Here is a 22,442-nt window from a genome sequence, read left to right as displayed (position 1 = left end):
AACAGCAATAGTGGAAAAAACATATTGGAGAATTTCTGTTTGAAATCACTAGCCATGATAATGCCAATGGCTTTCAAGAGGCTAACACTCAACATGCCGGTTTTTCTAAATCAGCTTCATCAGACTGTCTAGAGGTGTACCATGGCTGAGTTAGAGCAGGTACACAGACATTTCACTGTGTAATACTTGATGGAAAATGAAGATTATGAGTTAACTTTATAACACTCCTAGTTTTGACTGATTCATGTCAATGTAGTAATGCAGTAATGCTGAGCAACAATAGCACAGTCCATAGTGTCAGTAAGTGACACTTGGCAAGAAAACTTGGCAAGGAAAGGAGCAGAATATTGAATATACAATTGAAAAACCTCTAAAACAAGCCAAATACATAGACACTTCATGTAACTAGGCATATGCCACTATAAGATACCTCTGACACCATCTTAAATAAAGAGGAATTAATACATGTCTGTCTTGAGGCACTAAAACCTGATTAATCTGAATAATTAAACAACTACAGAAAGTAAATTGCCCTCCAGAGCATGCTCCTTCATAACATAATTGATAGGCTCCATGGTCAAAAAGTAACATAGTCATTACAGAAAATAAGACACAATCCTGGGACAACCATGTCCTCCTTCCCTCTATGAATATCCAATTCTGGAAAAATAATATTGCTATCATAGAGAGATATTGGATACTGTTATCACTGTAAAATCTGCAAAGCTTCACAGAGTCAGGCATAATTGTGTATGAACAATACAAACTTTGGAGATCATTAAAATGTATACTGTAAAAGCAGCTACAATATTTTTTTCAAACCTTTACATTTTGAAAAATCACAACAAATTTATCTACAATCTATTACTCACCTCCACAGTAAATGTCATTTTTTAAATCAGTTTTTGTTACTTGTTAGGTCTTGTCAGAAAAGCTGAAATATTTTATAGGATAGGAAGATCGTACTCATCCATCCCCTGTTTTAAGTAGTTCTTCAGTTAGACTTAACAGGAAAGCAATCACTGATGACTCACTGATGAACTCGTAATTGTGGAATAAGGTCAGAAAAAAATGGAGAAGCTTAAAGTGACTCAAAATGGAGTCCTTCATAATAGAAATGTGAAGCTTCAGTCAGGACTTCCCCTTCCTCCCCCCTGTTACTTCATGAAAAGTTAATACACTGTATTGGAAAATGCATTTTTTTTCTCATTGTTAAATGAATATTGGCTTTGAAGTATTTGGCTTGAATCATGTACAATGTTTTGTATACTATGTAAAATAATACATTTGATATTATTTGAATAGCAAAGACTATGCATTTTCATTATCTCACAGTCTTTCTAATATTATATTTTAGTGACATAGTTATAAAAACAGTCTTACATATAAGTTTTCTTTAATGCTGTAAATGTTAGATTGTTTCTTTATTGTTAGGAGTTTGCTCATGTCAGGTTTACGTGAAAACTGACTCCTGCATCGAAGATTTAGAGCTCATTTAAAGCTCTTGAGATAGAATAACACGCAGGTGTCAGTCCTCCAAATTTCACTGAAGATTAACCTAATATGCAATATGGTGACCTAACAGTTCTTCGTTTGAAAGAAATCTGAAAAGTAATCTCTGATATAGCCTGAGAGTGAGAATAACCCAGTGGGATTTCCACCTCTTCATTTCCTAATGAGTTTTTTGATAATGAGAGGTGACTTTGCCAGTCACTGTGGGCTCTATTATGGCTAATTTACTCTACTTCACTCTCCTTGTTAATTATTAACACTAGCCTTTTTATCCTCACGAGACCACATTCCAGTTTTTCCCTTTTTAGATTTTTTTTTCTAAATCTATCTTTATGAAGGTGATAGTTTTCAGGAAAAGGTTTTCACTTAGGGTAAAGCCAGAATTATTTATTTCATTTTGGAAGTCTGTAAAATTGATTATATAAGCATGGGGAGCTCTTTCTAATGGCTTTAATGCACTTGCAAGGTGAAAAGGCTGTTAATTAAAGAATAAGCACTGAGGTATGTTCCACTTGGGAATCAGTTCTTGGTAGCATGGTCACTTGCCACTTGCTAACATATCCACCGATTAAAAGGTGACTAATTTCCATGGTTGCTTTCCAATAATTCTGGGGAAAAAAAGTGTATAATTTTCCAGATGGCTTTCACTTGCCAGAAACTGTCATTTTCTATATCTATTACCATTAGGGAATTACTGAAATTGGTATACAGATGTGACATTTCATACAGCAGCCGTTTTGTATCCTTTAGTTAAGGTTTTACAATCTTTCTAATAATTGCTTTGACATGAAAGTTTTCATAAAATGTCTTTCCTAAGGCTGTTTTAATCATTTAGCATTATTATCTATTTAATCTTTTAAGGAAAGAAAAATTAGTAGCCTACCAGCAACCTCTTTGCATGTGAGGACAACCCTTGTTTGTTTCTGTAACTTCTCTCAGGTTGGAACCAAGGCATAAAGGAACACAAATGACACAACAATGTAGTTAAAACTGGTGCCACAAATCCTTCTTGTACGACTACTGTAAAATACCTCCCCAGCTTTCAGGGATCAAATAATTGTTTTAAGTGCACATAACATCACAACTAGAGATGTGCTTCCTAAACTGAAAATGTAAGATGGTAGGAAAGACACCTGAATATCGGCTTCAGATTTTTAAGATGATCATACACCTGCTTAAAGTATTGCAGAATCTACCTTACAGGAGTCCAACTCTTATGAGATCTGCACCAAGATCAAACAATTCCTACACCCTTCTGAGCAGCCTTCTAAATTCAGTTTAAATTACCACCAGTATGGCAATTTTAATATGCTTCTGTAGTTGCAGTTTGTCCAACAAAGGATCCAGATGAAACATTCATGAGTATCTTAAAAACAAGCTAAGGGAAACACTAACAGATACATTTCTTTCACTAGGATAATATTTGAAAAAAAAAGAAATCATCAGGAACATGGCATTTCATGTATTGCTAAATATCAGGGTATGGAATAATTTGTGAAAAGAGACCTCTAAGACTGGATGTTAATGCTTTTTCACTCTGTCCTAGACCACATCCAATGTGGTACAATAACAGTGACTTTCAACAATGCTGTTTAAGATTCAGCTTTAGTTTAGTGGCCCTGTCCATTTGCCCTTTTCCCTCCATGAAGTTCGTCATCCATTGTGTTACAGTGAATTGTACATTTGCTAGTTGCTCCATTTCATGATATGGTGCTGTGGCCAACAGGTACTATACTGAGATGACCTATATATTTCAATAAACACTTGGCAGCTAAGGTTAACAAGAATACAATGATAAATAATATAGGTTGAAATATGTGTAACCTTGGAGAAAAGCTCTTGAATACTATTTTCCATTCTTTCCATCGAGCAGTTTCCATACATGGAGCTAAAATTCTTAAAAGCTATTGAACTTCCACAGAAATGAAATGAATTTTCCAGGAAGAGTTAAAAATTATTTATTGTATTTATAATGAAAAAAAAAATTTGGAATTAACTTGAATAATTCAATAAAAATAGCATTTGGATCTCCAAAATAATTTTTAAAAAGTAGGTAATTTTCTCATATTTTAAAAATAGAGTATGAGTAAACATATAAAACATGGCACATATATATATTTTTTCTTTATGATGCCTTAAAATGTTAGGTGCAATTCAATGTTTTTAAATTAACACTTAATCTATTTTCTCTGGTTTAATTGGCAATTTCCTTAATTCCATTACTAAAATCACTTTCATACAAAATATGCCTAGGGCATCACTTAACTAATATAAAAAAACCAAACCTCTCTTTAAAGACAAATAAAAGCAAGATCATATGGTTATCTCAAATTTCGGTCTCCAACTCAAATAATGATACAACAATACACCAAGTGAAAATAACCCTCTGACAAGCCTACAATTCCTTTATAGTCTGAAAGTAGTTTACATGAAGGATTAGAAGGAAATATTAATTACAATTTTATTTAAACAGTATAGATTAAATATGAAATATCAAATACATATTATGCTGCTTGTACATCACTGATTTAAAACTGAGCAATTTGTGAATACTGAATGGTTCAGGGATTGCCAGAGAAAGGCCTGAAATGGTGCAAGGATAGAGAGAAACCGCTCAACTTCCAAGAAATGGAGCACCAGGATATATATCATAATCACAGACACTGTCACTTTTATTTTGAGAATTATATTACTTAGAAACACATTTCTAAGGTGTGGGCACATTGAAAAATCTTATGCACGCAATAAGTAAAACCGTATGATCTTACTGTCATTTCTGAGGGCATTATTCAGCAACTGGAAAAGTGGGAAGCTGTCCCAGGAGTCCTGTGGCTGTGCCTCGAGTGCTGAATCCATATCAACAGAATACAGAGACAGAAACTTCTCTGCATGCTCAGCCAATAATTCTGGCCACCAGGCGAATGCCTGCAAACATGACAAAATAGAATTACTAAACACGAGTCATAAAGCAAAGAGAGATGTGTTATATCTATGGCAAAATACATTTGGATATGTCACTTCATGTCCTATCTCATCTGGGGAGGACGAACAGGCCAAATGAAAAATGTGAAAATATTTTATAAAACCTTGCATCAAAACTGTAAGAAATCAGATAGATTATGCTGCGAAAGATGATATGAACAAAAATGTAACACAAAAAAATCAAAAAAGGAGTATAAATCCCTACAACTCTTTTTGCCAGAGAGAAAAGAAAAGAATGAAGGCCTCATCCTTGTAAAATTACTGTATATGGTTCTTTTGATTTCATTCAATTCTAAGGCTGTAAGTAATCAGATTAATTAATTTTTCAAATAAATTATTGTGAATACATTTTGCACTCATTTGTTAATCAGAAAGGATGATTTCAGTGTGAAATTTTATTCCTTGAAGTCTAAGGATTTTTTTAACAGATACAGAGCGCTTTTTAATTCCTATTTTTGCCTTAAAGATGCCAGCTTCTCCTGAGGAAGGCATCCAGTTTTGCTTCCACAAATGCTATAAATACATATTTAGAAATTCACTAATGTCTATATTAATCTTCAGTAACTTAACATGTTGGAATACACAGTTTTCTTTGGTAAAAATTTAGATTCTTAGGTAATCCTAGCTTAAAAGAAGAGAAGAAATCTGTGAAAAATAGTGTGTCAGCAAGTAAAGCCAGCTCCACATTAAAGACTGCTTCACATGTAACTCTTGTACCTTCTTACTGTCACTTAAATCTAGGCTTTGAAAGGTCAGTATTGAAGCTGAGTATTGGATCAGAGGGAGCTGTATGATCCTGGAGTTAAACATGAAGGTGAAGCAAGCTTATGAAATAGGATGAATATCACATACTGCTGAGAGTGTTTTGCTCAGAGTTCACAAAAATATCTGACAGTGAGAAACCCCTACACATTAGGTAAGAAAATGCCTTTGGTTTCAAACTTAGGCCCCTCATTTTGAATATCTCTGAATAATTTTGAGTTACCCACGTGGGACATATGTAGCTTGATCTATACAAGTGCTGAGTTCCCAGAACTTCAAATAAAGTCAGAGAAATCATCACTTGCATTTCTGAAACGCAGGTCTTGGGTAATGCAGAATTACGCACTCAGGCCTGAAAGGCATCAAATAACAGACAACTTCTGAAAAGTGGTCTAAAAATATGTTTTTGCAGCCTGACTTTCTGATGACTGCCTGTAATTCTTTTTGACATGGGGGAAATAGAGAAAAGATGAATTGGCAAGAGGTTTTAGAGAAATGCTGAGCATCCTCTGCTATTACTGAGAAGTATTTTGTGTGTTGCAGTGTCAGGATTGAAGGATGCCGATTGGCACCATAGTGAAAAGTACAGATGAGGTTTCAAAAATTTTGGCAAGAGTTTGAAATAGAGTCTTGTTCCTCAAACTGGAAGAAATTTCTCATTAGTAAATCCTGTTTAAATGGAAGCTCATTAAAGGAACAGACTCCTTACCCTAGAAAATAACTAAATGCAAAGAAATAAAGAAAGATGAAAAGAAATGTATGCAGGCATTGGTGGGTGTCCCTTTTAGGCAAGCAAAACTCTTTTCAGAAAATATTGCCAAAAACTCAAAACAAAGCAGAACCAAAACAAGAAAACCGGCACATTTTCTTTCCATCTTCTTCCCTTTTGCAAATGAAACTTTGAACCCAGACAGAAATTCTTCTGACCCTCTCAAGAACTATCCATCGTTGCTTAAGCAGCAAGGAAGAAGAATAGAAAAATATCTACTACAGCTAGGATAGTTGTTCAGTCATTATGGATAGATAATTTAAAAACAGGCTAAAGGCAATTAGCAATTGGTGACACACATTCTAAGAGAACAAAAACATTGACCGGATTAAAGGAAGACTGAAGTTCTCAGACTCTAGAAAGACACACAAATATCACAATACAACACCTGAAATCATCAGAACAATTTATGCTACACATTCAATGCACAGTTCCATGCTATAAACAGTGAAAAATAATGCTTAGTTCATCAGGAATCACATACCTCTCTTCCCTTTGGGAATCCCAGAAATTTGGAAGTGTTATGAATTAAAAAAAAAATAAAATTCTAGTGTTAAAAAATGTGATATACTATTTTAGAGATTACTGATCCTTTTCATCAACTGCATGATCAAACACCGAACATTTACTTAACGTTATGATGTGAAGTCACCATAGTTAATTCAGTTTTGAGTAGGGAATGTATAATTTAGTGATCTTGTTCTCAGATATATTTTAATATTAAAATTCTGAATGCTCTATAAATTTCAGAAAAATTGAACATTTATTACATGAATGAAGGGGAAAATAATCTTGAAATTATCTTTATTCTTTTCAAGCAGTCTTACAATAGATTGCAAACTTGCTGAATTGATTTTTCTGAATGCACATGCAACATATTTACCCTTCTGAAAAATACCACATCTCTGACTGTAAGTAAGTAGTACGAAAAGTAATCTTTGAACAGAGATGTTTAATCATACATGTATCATTTGATCTGTTTCTTCTGTGTTCTTTTCCACAGAAATTTAATATTCTTACAGTAATGCAGGTCCTCAAAAGACGAAGACAACAATGTATATGTTTTATTAAGTAATCATTACGGAGTAACACAGTGGCAACAATAGTGTAGAACAGAACCTCCAGGGAATTCATTTCAAATCATTGAAACAGCTGTTTCTTCAGTATAAGATAAAACATCTATAACAAGTTCACACATGACAGATGTAAGCTAAAAACTAGATTCCATAGTGTGACATAAAACCAGATGTTTTGAATGATCATATTTATAACTGTATATACTAAATCATGTTTATCCCTTTGCACATTTTCCCCAAAAATATTTATTGAGTTTTCTGAGAACATTTCTAAAACAACTTCCTGAACCTTAGAAAACTGTATTTATTAATTAAATGTTAATAATATATACAATTGCGTGTACCTGGTCAAGCTTATTTTTGTAATTCCTTGATATAAAAGGTGCTATAATGCTAAATATTCTAAATGTTATGGTTTCTGTATCATGAAGCAAAAGACTTGAGAGTAAGAAACATGAAATTGTTCTATTTTATTTTTTCTACCTTATAATGCCATTTTAAAAAGTGCAAGTTTAAAAGCAGTACTTTTCCAATCAACAGAAGAGCAATGTGAATGTGATTATTATACCCATCATTATTTTTACGTAAAATTAAGATCTATACAGCATGATGAAAACTAGCATTCAGTTATATTTTCTTTTTATTTTGAATGAGAGGTGAAGAGTTGGTGAATTTAGAGTTGGAAGGAACAACTGTATAAGGCTATGAATGTTTTCCATACCATTTCACCACCTCCAGCACAAAGATGCTTTCTCTATTTTATGCTCTTTAATTTTCATTTCTAAACCTACAGTTCATTCAAGCGAATTGAAGTAGAGTTTTATTTCACTTCACTTTTCATAAGCTTCAAGTCTCTTATTCCTCTGTAAATGTGAACTGCCTTAAACATATGTCAGAAAGTAAAGCTAAAATGTTTCTTGACAGAATTGCTTCGCATCAGGGGAGAAAAAAATCTAGGAACAAACCATTTTCTACAGCAAATGCAGTTATGACCTCACCTCTGAATGATGTTCTTCATTTTGCTGCAATACTTCGATACAGAGTTCTGCAAGGTGAAGAACCTCTTCCAGTTTTCTAGCAGGTGTTGCTTGGTTCATGGTTTCTATATGACAATAAAATGCAAACCGAAATTGCTTTAGTTGCAAATAAGATTCAACAGTAAGAGAAAATTATGTCAGAAAGGAATGGGAATGGTGCAAAGTTACAGTTTTCTGAAGTATAAGCAATTTCACATGTTAAGGACAATCATTTAATACAAGTAAATGCAGCTGAATGTCCAGATCACTAGAAAGAGAAAATATTTAATTCACAAAAGAATCACTGATCATTATAAACATTATCTGATTTAATATGCAAGAACTAACAGGTGCATCAATGTATTAGATGCTCAACTTCTGCAACAAGCAAGTTCTAATTCTCTTCAAGGTCAGATATACAAAGACAGCAGACAGTAGAGACCTTTTTTGTTATTGTACCATCAGTACAATGCCATTCTTGCTAGATGACTCATTGCCATCCTCAGCAAGATTCATGCATTTTGTAGCAGTCATAAATTCCAAATGTTTCATCTAAATAAGACACTACATTTTAGGCATATTTAAAAATAAGAAAAGTACAAAACACAATAATTATTCAAATAACTGATTTTCTACCTGCTGTTCAGCAATAAGAGTGAATCTGCATTCTTTTCAGTACCCTTGTGAAAAGTAGCACTATAAAATAAAGATGTTACAACAGAATTGACACAAGCCTACTAAAAACTCCACATAAAAGAAAACAAGGACAAATGCAAAAGCTACACATGACAGGAGGATCACATTCTACAGAATAGACTTCAAAAAGAAAGGAAACAACAAAGGTAAACAAATGTAACTAAAATTCTTACAGGGCAATTAAACTCAGTTTTCAATTAAAAAAACCTCATAGGACTAGATCGCAGGAAGAGTCATGGGAGATAAGGGAAGAGACCAATTGAAATTTTTTACAATCATAGTTTAATCAGTGAAAGTAATTTGTCCAACTACAGAATTTGTATCATTAGGAATAACTTCAGTATTAGCTGTGTGGGCTTGTTTACTTAGCAAAGCTCTTGTCCCTAAGTGTAAACCATGGGATGGAAATGATATTGTACAATATAATCATATATATAGTATGGTCACATTAACTAGGTTTGCAGAGGAGTTATGAAGCTGATAACACAAGGTGAGTGAGGGTCTCAGGAATCCTATTTTCTCATTTTCTGTGCATGTTCATGGATTACATGAATAGCAAATCACATGAACACACATCTTCATAAGCAGGAAAATCTGCTGACATTTCTTTCCCACTTTATGCATTCATTATGACATAGAACATTAGCAGATTAATTAAAAAACTTACATAATCTCCTTGGTGTCAGTAAGAATATCAAACTGCATGCACTAAATATTTTTAACACTTAACATTTCTGGCAAGTCAAAACAACTTTTCAGGTATCTTAAAGGCAGGTGACCTTGTCCAGTTCTGCAGCACTAACACACTGATGCATAGTACGTTGATGAAATACATAGCTTTAATGCAATCTCTGAAGAAGCATTGGATTAGAGCCTCCAGCAAACATCTACTTAAAAGTGACTACAAAACCACGTTGTTTTCATGCAAAAAACAAAGCAGGCATATTATTTACTGAAGCAACTAAAAAAAAAATTTCAAATCTTATTAAAACAGAGCACATAAGCAGACATGTTGAAATAATATGATTTCCAAAACCACAATCAAATTCAAGAAAGAGTTATTGTATGAACATGGACCAAGCACAAAACACACATCAGGACACAAAACACACATCAGGACACAAAACTACATTCAGAGTGTCAAGATCACGGTTATTAATACTGTACTGAATTTCCAAATTTGATACTGCAGAACAAATATAAGAATATAACCACTAACTATATTAATGTATCATGTCAAGTGAGATTAGAAAGGATAGGTCCAGCCCCTGTTATTTAGGTTACAGTATAAAGACTACTGTTGGATTCAGACTTAAACAGTGGTTTCTATGCTTATCCTGGACTGAAACTGCTGTTTCCTCTAGTGGTTCTCCCCTCCCTGAACACAAAGCAAATACTATTCATACAGCTGATATATCACTATCAGTATCACTGATGTTAAGGAGTCTTAGAAAGAAACCAGTGATACTAATACAGAGTTTGACTGGCACATCTGATTTCAGCATACTCAACTCATTATTACAAATTCAGCCTGATCTTCATAGACCTTACCACTAAGCAAGTAAACAAAATAATTACATTCATAATTGCATTCATTCCTAATGAAACTAAACAAGCTGTAAACTATTCAACAATTATGTCCTAGAAGGGCTCCTCTTAATTAGTAAGAAAGTAATTCTAATAATTATATTGAATCCGATGTTGCATTTTTGCATTGGAGTAAGTTCACTTATTCCCACCTGGAATAAGCTCAAGACAGCCTAAAAGTGGCTATTGAACAGATATCATTATCAGTAGGGAGAGCAGAAGAAAGAGCATAGATCTACTAACTAACTGTGAGATTATCCTGAACCACCACTGTGACGAGATCATGACGAAGAGAAACATGGTCTCAGGGAAGTATTAATTCTGTTGAGCAAGGCGGTGAGAAAATGCAGTCCTGGTCATTTCTGTTGAAGAGATGAATTCTGATCAGAAATGGAATTGAAAGGATAAGAATTCTGAATTTCAATCAGAAACGGTACTGAATGGAGAGTCTGGGGTTTTTTTGTATGTTTGTTTGTTTGAAAGGCATACTAAGCCTACTAAAATGAAGGATGAAAGAGGGGATCAGAAGTGTTCCCACACAGGCAATGTAGGAATACAGTGTTCCCACAGTGGGAACACTTGGGAAGGAGAAGGCCTACTTATGTTCAGGGATGATGCTGGCATAAAAACACATCAGTCACGATAAATTACTGAAGCCAGAAATTGCAAGGATTTCCGTCAGTATGGGATTAATATTCAGGAATAGTTTTTTTCAGTAGGATTAGTGTTTTTAGGAGGAAAAAGAGGATGAAAACTGTAAATTTCCTTTTGAGGGGAGTATGGCAAGTTTCTGAATGACATTTCATGGCAGGAATGACTAAAAATGTGCGACAGCTTGGGCTCAATGAATTCCAGTTTCAAGTTTGCATGAAATTCCCCCTGCTATTTACTATTTTCTAGTTTACTCTGAAACTATTTATTACTTGCTAAAAACATGCAAATTACTCTTGGTGCTTCATACAGCTTTTGACAATATTTTAAAAATTGTTATTTTCCTAGAAGATTTATTGATAAGAAAAGGTGGCAGAGAATTGCACTCACTCTGCATCCTTGGACAAATCTCTCTAGTTTTGTTGTTGTTTACTTATTCACAGAATAAATCAATACGTGGAATTTCATTTGGATGATATATGCTTCCCTACATTTTGCTTAAGCTTTGTCTAAAGCTTCCTTTTTCCTCTGTAAGTTACCACATGAGCTAGTCTTTCTTCTCTGTAACTAAGGACCTTTCACTTTCCAAAATCTAGTGAGTATGTGTTATGGATAACCACCATTTACATGGGTGTATAAACAAGGAGCCACAAAGTAATTTGAGAGAAAGAGAACTAAATATTAACTTTTTTTTACCAAACAAGTAATATATTTGAAATATGAGTACCAATAAACTGTTACCTGGAAGTTTTAGAACCTCCAAAACATCTGAGCAAAATACTGTGCTTGTCTTTATAAGCGTAAAAAAATTACAGGAATGGAAATCAGTGCTGTCAGTTTTCATTATATTCATGATGTCTTTCTCCCCACAATTACTAAAGGTTGTTAAGATGTGTTTACGCTGCTCAAACTAACAAGTTGCAGCAGGAGTCGAGTCAGTAAATATGCTGCTTGACATCTTTTAGAAAATAAACAGAAAAAGCCATCAATCATCTGTTTTCAGCTTCACATTCTGCCAAAATGAAAAAGCAAGCCAGGCTTTGCAAACAACGGATGCTTTCTCAAGTACGCATTATCAGTGAGTCACATAGGTACCAAGAAAATATGGTTAAATGAGCTAAGTTAACTGATTAAAATGCTACTGAAATGACAAGGTGACTGCTTCATGGAGCCTAGGGCCACAAGGGACTGTCAGATGATCCAGTCTGACCTCCTGTGTCACACAGGTCAGAGAACTTCTCCTCGTTCCTCCTTTCTTGAGCCCATCAGGATGTCTAAGACCTAACAACAGTATGTCTAAAACCTAACTTAAGCTTGCTTTCCAGAAGGGAGTTTAGCCTTGAAGATGCATGTACAATCCACCTCTTTCTTTTTCTCCCCAGCACGTAAGCTGTTAAACATGTGTGTTTAGTTTCTCATTGGCATTTGCTGAGCAGAGGCACCTGCTGATTAACAAGGTGATTCTCCTCCTCGGCTACGAGTACAGCGCAGCTAGGAGGTACCCATCTCTGGGCTGCCAGTCTCTCGGCTGTGGCGCAGCAAATATCCCTTACTGGTTTTCCCTGTCCAGTATTTCATCCTTCCTCCTTTTCTTCAAACAAGCATATCCAGACCAAGACACTCAGGAGAGCCAACTTGTCTCCAGGCCAGAGGGTCTCCCACAGACCAGTGGCAGGGATATTGGAAAAAAGGCAAGTATGCTGAGAGACCCCGAGTTCACAGCGCCGGTGGGCTTACGGGTACCTTCACACCCAGACAGCTAGATGGGGCTGGAGACTTCTGTGGTCATGGTGCAGTTTAGGATTTGGTCCAGCTCATTTTATGCCAAACTGCAACAGAACATCCAGTTTGCATTTTGACCCTTCATGTAAGATAACTGGCATTCGTTTTAATTTTCATTGGCACTGGTGCTCTGGTTGCTGGCAGCACTCAGTTGTTGTGCTACTTAACATTAATGCTACCACCATTAAAGCTGGGAGAAAGTGCAAGATGTCTACCGATGGAGGTGTCTCATCATCAACTAATTTGTTTCTATGCATGTGCCAGAATTAGACCCACAGGAGGGCAGATAATGAGATGACTGCTGGCTGTCAAGTTCTTTCTGGGATGCACTGCACACGCAGCAGTGCACAGCCTGAGCAAGTTTGGGAGTTTCTGAAGGAATACTACCTGTTTGGATATTGTGCAGAGGGACATAAATCTTAACGTGCTTCTTTCCAAATCCAGTTGCAGTACATGGAGCCTAGATGAGCTACCCTTTATTCTATACCAGCTCTCTTGCCAAGGAGTCTGACTGATTCACTCCAAATAGGAGCCTGAGAGTGAACTCATACTGATGCAGAGGGGATGACAGGGAAGCCCTGCAGTAAAGCAGGCCATAATATAATTTGATAATACAGATACATTGTAATTTGAGCTGTATGGAGCCAAGTCTGCTCCAGCAGGGCCCATTAATTTGGACTTTTTGATAAGTGAAACCAGCAAGACTGCTTCTAGACTTGTATCAAAAGCAGTACAAACATCAATAAACTGGAGCCAATATATGTTACTAGAACTGAACTGACTCTGCAGAGTTAATCCGCAGCTGGGATAATCCACCCAGAGAAAATCTCAATGAAAAAGTAAGGAGTGGACATCTGGGAGGACATCCTATATTCTTCTGATTAAAAAAAAATTCTAGCCTTATATAAATAATGGAATTTAGCTTTAATTATGAGTTGAAACCAGTCTTTCCATGATTGCTTTCTAAGAATTCATTAGGATTTTAAATTCTAGGGACAAAAAAAATTTTAAAATTAATTACCATTATCACTTACGTACAGAGAGATTATGAGATTTGTAGAAAGCTAGAGTTCACATCTCCTAGTCGATAACCTATCATTTTATAAAGTGGGTCACACTACAATGTTTTCATTTTTTAAAAATTTATCATAGCATTGAATGGAATTACCTTTGTGGGATAATCACAGGTTGTTTTTTTGTTTTTCTTGGGAATCTTGGCTCATGGAAAAAAACTGAAACAACAAATCTGACAAGGTAAAAGCAGAACAAAAAAGGCAGAGGTGAAAAGAAATATCAGGTTTTAATTTCTGATCAAAGGCACTTTATATATGATTCTTTGTATTCTGGTTTTGGCAACACAGATACAAGCAGTTGGTATTTTCTTCCTTTCCCTCACTTCTAATTTCTCTTCAAAAGGGGAAAGAACTAATGTTCTCAGCACTTTCTGTTCCTGTGGAATAAAACTCAGAGGTAACAAATATGGCAAATTGAAGGGCTCCATGAATGAAGAGACCTGAATAACTGACATACTAGACTGAGAGAAAACTGGCACTTGAAAGTGCAGATGTAATAGTAAGTGTTTTTAAAAAATCTAACAATTTTAGGAGTCTAAATTTTAGGGAGTTACTGAAAGATGACAACAACAAATCTAATGCTAGCAGTTAAGGGAGGAGGGAAAAGTGATTTTGACAAGTTTAAAACAAATTTTGAAGAAATGACTAATTGAGGACATAAAATGAACAGAAAACAGAATAAAATATAAGAGATTTGCAAAGGTAGGTTACACTAGACTTGTGCAGTAGCTTTTCTTGATAGGATATTTTCTTATAAAAGAAATTCAGTAGATCTCATCTATTCTGACTTTAATAAAGCATTTGATACTGCGCCTCATGGGAAAACTACCAGTTAAGCTGAAGAAAATGAGGATTAAAAAAGAAACTATATATGTTGGATAAAGAAGCTGCCTCAACAGAAAGGCAATAGGTAGCGTTGAGAAAGAGCAAAGAAAGGTTTCTTGAGGAATTCTTTGAAGATCCATCTTAGGGCTAAGCTTCCTTAATATTTTCACTGATGGCTTCAGAATAAATATTAGGAGTGCACTGATAACACTGTTGTAAAACACTGGTAGTAGACAGCAGGGTCAAGATGCAGTAACAAGAATTGGATAATTCCAAAGAATGGGAGAGAGCAACAAAATTTAATACTTTAAGAAGGAGGGCAATACATTTTGACACATGAACAGCAATAAACATTTGCTATAAACTGGGAACTTCCCAGCTGGAAACATTTAAAGCTCTAAAGACTGGGCTGAATTAACTTGGCACAGAATGGCTGTGTGCCACAAGCATGATATAGACATCAAAAGACAAGTGTTCCTTGAATATATTAGATTAAGCATTTCTGGCATAACAGTACTACTAGCACTGTGCAAGACATCTCATGGGGATGACTTTGCACAGTTCTTGTCACCAATGTTCAAGAAGGTGGAATTCAAACTTCAATAGAGAAAGGCTCCCAAGATGATAAAAATGAATAGCAGGAGGCTAAAACTCTGAGACAAGGTCATGAAAGCCTAGGTTGCATGAGTATAAAACAATTGTCTAAAAATGCATCACAGGGCGAGGAGGAATTGGAGATGATGAAATGCTAATGTAGGAGGGAACTATCCCTCCTTCATTAGGGATATAGGACAAGGTTTGCATGCTAAAAACTAGGAACTAATTTGACTGTAAGGTGACTCCTACACCTATAGAGCAAACAGGACTTGAAATGGCCTTCACATGGGTGAAGGAGGGAGTGGAAAAGGGGAAAAGCAGTGACAAAGACCGATTCAGGCCAGCTCTTAAGAGAGGATGTGGGTAAGTTTACAAAGGAGTATCAGGACGTGGACCTAACAATCCAGGGGTTCTTTTCCAGACCTCTGCTCCAAAATTGAAATCAGGGGTCTTTGCCCATATCCTCTTCTTTCCTTTTAGTTGCACAACAGAGACCAAGAAGGTGCTATGCCGCTGTGCAACTCATTCGGATTTGTTTGTTCAGTGAAATGAACGTGCATGGAGAGCTTTAATCAAGTCCTCTCCAGGTACAATGACTCTCTCCACTTGCCTTCTTGATTTCAATAATGTTTGTAGTGTTCTTCTTTTTAAGTCAGACAGATCCTTCTGAGCCTTGAGGGCATTTACATACTACCCTTCCTTTAGAAACATGTATGTAATGAGTATGTTAACGATCAATGTCCTTTAAAAACCAGCAAACTGTTGAGCTGCTCCTGACCTTCTGTTGTATGGAGTTAACAGTTATTCAGCCTTTGGCAGTCTGTCTGATAGAAAGAAATATTGGGATGACAGTATTTGTCTGATTTGTCTTTGACCAATTGCACACTACACAGTAACTATCTGCTCTGATTTTAATTGAATTTGTTGTCATTCCTTTTATTAAAACTGTTTGGCAGAAGGAGCCCAGTATATCCAGTTACTACAGACTTATAAAAATAATGAGTTAAAAGACAACGACCTAATAATTCAAATCTTTTCAATCTGTCTACTGCCTCAGAAATGAGTATCTACGGACAATGACAGATACTGCCCTGTTTGTTTCACAGCCATTTACCACTTTAATCCCTAACGCAGTCCCTTTATTTCTCCACAGCAAGGTAATGCCCTTGTGCTGAAAAATATATTTACATGTAAATTTCTATCACTTCTCTTAGGCAATGATAGCAGCAGTAGCAGAGTCCATTACTCCTCAGCCATTCAGATGTCAAATAAATTTAAATGGGGAAACCCATTCATTTCTGAGAAGGAATAAATAAAGTATTTTATTCCTCTCTGTGTGTGTTAAAGGATGTGTATAAAATATAAGTAAAAAATATGAATACTGTATAAGGAAGGCCATCTTTTTTAAAGGAGAGAAAACAGGTGAGGGAGGCATGCAAAATTCTATAAGCTGTTCACTGGAAGCTATACAAAATGCATCTGAAGAATGCTACTTGTCCAGTTATGTTGAACATTATCTATAGGAAGACTTAACTCAAGTTAAATACTGAATAAGATAGGAAAATATGCCATACACAAAATGATCTAAAAAGCACTTTCAGGTAGCAAAGTCTCAAAGACAGCATGTACTGAAATGAAAACGGTTTATACTTAAAAAGAGATTTTCACATATTGATGCTGTGATCACCTCCTTGACAAATTATAAACCCTTGCTGCAAACTACAAGGGCATTATATGTGAGTTCTTAGACACAGTTCAAAATTAGAACAGTAGGTTTGCTGCTGTTCTCCTCATAATGGCAATTATACTGACTGAACAGATTAACTACTCTATGAGAATTTCAGCTGTACATGTTGTAAGGAATGACATGCTGAACCCTGTATAATTGTCATTGCAAATGTAATTTTTATTGAAAAAAGCTGTTCTATATTCATAATAGTACAATGACATGGGAGTGTTAAATAAAATGTCATCGTGACTGCAAACAAATCCTGTTGATGCAAGTGCTGCTTATATCACTGTGTCTGCCATTAAGAAAGTAACCACCATCTTCTGGGAAAGCATTCAGAGTCTTGTTCAATTGAGACTGTGAAAATGAGAGCACTTGGGGAATAGACCCGGGAACCTGGCAACCACACTGCTGAAAAAGGATTCTTGCAATCAAAAGAATTTGCATGTTCTCCTCTGTATTACCTAACAAGGACACTCCTGCATTTCAAGATTCTCTATACAGTATCTAGTGCACAAGTTAAAGGGTAAATAATAGTTATCGAGAAATAGTTTTTCCTTATTTTCCATGATAATACAATATATGGTATTAGGGTTAAGCATATTGTACATCAAGTTCATGATGAAATCTGTAGCAGTTTAGCTAGCGACACCAACAAGAGCAGGATTTGGCCCTGTTAGCCAGGCTAAACTATAATTTTATTGGTATTCCTTTCAGCTGCTCCATCTTTTGCATCAGAGAAATGGATTCAATGGGACACTAAATTCTGGTGGAACACAGCCTATTTACTCCTTTCAATAAAATTAAATTTTTCTGAGTTGTCTGATTCGTTTTCAGTTGCATTTTTAGTCAGAAGCAGAATTTAATTAAGCAATTAAATTATAAACACAGCCCATAAACCTCTAGCTTTACCTAACTCACACAGTGAACTTCCATTTACTCACTGTATGTGATAGGCTTTCCTCTCATCCATTCTCTAACATAGTTATTTGCCAGGTCACTTAAAGGACAGCTTTACTATCCTATCTTAAGAACACGGCAATAGTTTCTTTCAAAGCATGCATAAACCTAATGTAAAATGACTGAAATCAGGTACGGTCCGTTTTTGGTTTTTTTTGTTTGCTTGTTTTCTGTGCTTGTAACTGTATGTCATCTGTGCTTAACGGTCTGTATTTCTGACATAATGAGCCTGAGAAAAAATGAGAATAGCAAGCGTGTGGCACAAGAAAGATTTGTACTTGAGATGGTACACATTATATAAAAGTGTACAGCTGAGGTTTTAGAGTGCAAAGGTCAAAGGACACAAACTCTAAAATTAGTTTGCTCATTTCACAAATTAACATCAACATTTTTCTAAATTCCTTATTTGAAGAGATATTTTCTTCAATACCTACAGGCGTAAAAATACTAAATGGACTATTTGTGCTATCTAGGTTTAGGTATCTTACCTAGTAGGAAAACTCTCTTAGGGTGCATTTGTATTTGATGGCATGAGATAGATCCTTTCACAGAGAAGTTGTTGAAGGAGTCTCCAAGTGCTCTTAATCACCTGCTTAACAAATCTCTCCCTGTTGATCAGAGGGGGTCAGGAGATTACCTTATCAACATGAGCTCGTATCAACTCATCCTAACAGGCTGTGGTGTGAATACCCATACCACCAGCGCATCATCTGCTCTCTTTTTTAACAACTCCAAATAGAGCTCTTCTATTTCCAGGGCATTTAAAGATTTCAAATGAAAACCGGTGGAAGTTTTGGGAACCAGTGGAATTTTTTAAAGCTTCAGTTATGAACACAGACTTTTAAAAAAGTAGTTTTTATAATTTGCTAGTATTTTTGCTTGTTTACTGGCTAAAGAAGCTGTTCCTCTTAAAATGGACCATCTTTCTCCCTTCAAGCCCCTCACTAGCAAGGAGCTCCACTTTGAACTACTTTCACACAACCTTTATAGCCATCATCCCAGTCTGTCATTCCATATGGAAAATTATTTCATCCTGAGAATACTACCAACTCAATGCCCCTTCTCATAACTGTCGTTGATATTATTTGTGGAAACCCCACAAAGCATCATGATCAGGCGTCCATTAGGTCTGTGTGTGTACATCTTTATAAAAGGTAAAACTAAGTAGTGCGTGCATCTATTTCATAGTATATATATGCACAGTCCCTCATATTTTTTATGCAGCCAATACTACTCAGCCACAAATACTACTTCAGCTATGCTCTTTTTACGATCACTCTGTTAAATATTGGGATATAAGCACTCAAAAAACCTCTCTGCACTGTTGGAGAGTATAGACCATATCAGCTTCATGAACTTAGGAACACAAAGAACCACCATCCTCCTAACCTTCAGCTGTAACTAGAAAAATAAACATATCATTAAACAAACCTGTATCAGAGAAATGTAAGACCAGCTTTACAAAATTAATTCTGCTATCAAGACCCCCATCAATAAATCAAGCAGTTCAATTAAGAAACAGATACCATTTTTGCTGATGAATATGAAATTACATTTTTCTAAATACACAAACTGATTTTGAATTTAACAGCCCAACTTTTCTGCATCACTTAGTTACACCTCTTTCACAGAAACTACAATTGCAACATATTCCAAAATATAGAATTATCTAAATTGCTAATAAATATGCACATAATAGTTAAGTAACAGTGTAAATGAAGAATGCATGGACTATACTATATCAAAATTAATTTTAATGTTTACACATGTTCTGGTCAATATCTTGGTATTGTTGAAATCAACAAAAAATAATAAAACAACAGACACTATATCTGTAATACATGCAGACATGCACACAAATAGTAATCACCTGAGTCCTTTTCTGCTGTTGCTAAATATAAAAAAAAAGAGAAGAAAAACATCATTACAGAAATATAACTACTTTATTTTCATTAGAGAAGAATAAATACCACATAAGAAGTTAAAATCTTTTAAAATCTTGAGTATAGCAGTGAGAGTCCTGACAGTCAGGTCACACAAGTGATGGGTTTTGTCAGCTGAGGGAGAAATTATGTATGTTTTTAGGTAGTATATTTATATTTACTAGTCCTATACAGTCTATATTTCAGGCTCACTGGCGGAGTTTGCATCCATATTGTGCCTGGGAATTTAGAAACATAAATAATAGTAAAAGAATATAAGAAAATAAGAATGTAAGAATATTATTTTTGTTAGAACCTTCTTTGCATCTCTACTTTTTAGCTAGTTACTACTGGTCTATAGCTGATATTATCATGCAACAGTTGCATTTTGACTGACTGATATGATGCTGTTCACTGAAGAAATATTCAAAGAATTGGACAAAAATCCCCCAAATCTATGACAGCTACATTTGAGGACATGAGTAATGTTATAAAGATAATGACTATATGCTTTCTATATGCAATGTGAGAAGTAAGCAATTAATGCAAACACTAACATGAATTACTTTCAAGAGAAGAACATAATTTCAGTGCATGGATACAATAATGCTCCCAAAAACCTGAAGAAGCAGAATGGAACATATTGGTGAAAACCATTACATTTATATTAGTAAAAATGTAGGATATTTGTAATGACCAGACTATAGAAAGAAACCAATACAGGTCTCATTGCTACTGATAGCCAATGTTTTTAATTTTTCTGATGTTATGATGCTGGAGCCCTTCACTTTCAAATAGTACTCTACTTTATTCTCAGAAAAGTAGTCAACCTATTTCTCATTGAGGTACTAGACTTATATATACAATTATCTATTGTGCTTTGGGTTTACAATTACATGAGTGTAAAACTACTTACAGAAATCTAGTTGTGTTTCAACCAAAAGACAACAAATCAAAAATAAATTTGCAAGTCAAAATATGCCATGGGATGGACGGCAGCTTTATTTGCTGTTCCAGCTTAGTGCAGTGTTAACAGTGTGACTATTTTAAAGTGCAAAATTTGCTACTTGCAGTGGAACTGCCACAATTGTCTAGGATATAGTTAAAAATCTTGGGCAAAGATGTGTTTACATCACTGTAAAAAACTTTTCCAATCCAATTTAGTGTGAGTTTTGTCATCTTTTAAAAATGTTTCTATTTTTATACCCATTATTTCAACAGGTTTGCTGAAAGACTGAAATACTTAACATTAAAAAAATCCCCTTCATGAATACAGAAAGATAAAAACTAAAGAAAACATTTATTTCTGCTTTTTCATTTTCCAGAATAGATTTAATATTCATCCTTCTTTCTTTAACACAACATGATATCATAATTAATTATGATAAACTGGTTACTAAGATGGTTTCATGTTGTTACTCCCATGATATAATACCGGTTGCTATAGTGATGAGATGGGTTTTTTGTTAATCACTTGTGAGATTGGTTAACTCATGTTTTTCAGAGAATTTGAGCAGAAATGGAAAAAGGAAAAAAAGTTGGGTTTATAATATTGCTAAACATGAAGCTTCTTCATTTTGCTGCTATGATAACTCTATTTATTCTAGTGTATTGCTAGAAATACATGCTATAAAAAAACATAACGTGCATAAATTTTGGATTTTTTTAAAGCAGAATTCATCTTTTATGTATTTTCCTGTTAATTGACTCTACCTCCAAAAATCCTGTTATATAGATGTGCACACACTGTCTTCTATTCCTGAATATATCTAGGTATATCTCAAGGTTTCTGCACTTTATGGAGAATAACAGATGTGTCTTGACAAGGCATTTGACTATTATGACTTTTTGTTCTATATAAGGTTTACAAACAGTAAAATGACATTGTGTACCCTAGCCATTTTTTTTGAGCAAAATCTTAGTTAATTTCCTGATATCTTTCTAGAACATACCTATATTCCAGAAAACCTTCTGATTACCATCAAATCTAGTATTTTGTCCCCTTAATTCATTCAGAAAATCAGGATGTAATTAAGGTTTTAATCGTCAGATTATTATTATACATCTGGCAATACAACAGCAAAAATAAATAACACTTATCTATCTGTCTGCCTTAAAGTACATCAGAAAAGCATCTATACCCGGAGTTTTCGAGTTTCAAGGTACTGTCACTGCTGTTAAGGAAAGAATTTCCTGTCAGTAGTTTAATTACTAGAAATAGTTAGAGAAATAAAAAATAACCCATAAACAACCTTTTAGATTTATGGAGAACTCAAAAGTAAGAACAAAGGGCAACTTAAATTAGGAAGTCCTAGTCTTCCATTCAAACAGGGTCCCAGGAGGCATATTAAAGCAATGAATAGGAAAAAGCTCCATAGTTCACCAGCTGAGATTTTAATGAGACATTTCCCCTTGCTGTGGAAGGGGTTTGTTCTGGAAAGGGAAAAGGCTGCTCATAGAATATTCAGTTAATAGGCATTGTTGGCTTTTACAGCCACTTTGG

The 22,442-nt window shown here is 35.0% G+C and overlaps 1 protein-coding gene across 1 annotated transcript in view; it reads right to left on the bottom strand.

The window, feature by feature from the left end:
• The window catches only part of CADPS2 (Ca++-dependent secretion activator 2), a 271,004-nt gene that overhangs the window by 59,372 nt on the left and 189,190 nt on the right, over nucleotides 1–22,442 (bottom strand). Inside the window, exons 18-20 of the mRNA XM_010581326.1 lie at nucleotides 19,888–19,908; nucleotides 8,100–8,203; nucleotides 4,281–4,437 (exon numbers count right to left, since the gene is read on the bottom strand). Of these exons, the coding sequence (XP_010579628.1) occupies nucleotides 4,281–4,437; nucleotides 8,100–8,203; nucleotides 19,888–19,908 (282 nt within the window). The remainder of the gene's footprint in view (nucleotides 1–4,280; nucleotides 4,438–8,099; nucleotides 8,204–19,887; nucleotides 19,909–22,442) is intronic.

The sequence above is a fragment of the Haliaeetus leucocephalus genome, unplaced genomic scaffold (genome assembly GCF_000737465.1).
Source record: "Haliaeetus leucocephalus isolate CR32 unplaced genomic scaffold, Haliaeetus_leucocephalus-4.0 Scaffold763, whole genome shotgun sequence".
Taxonomy (NCBI): Eukaryota; Metazoa; Chordata; class Aves; order Accipitriformes; family Accipitridae; genus Haliaeetus; species Haliaeetus leucocephalus.
The sequence above is the reverse complement of the archived record's forward strand: the minus strand, read 5'-3'. Positions and strand labels throughout refer to the sequence as shown.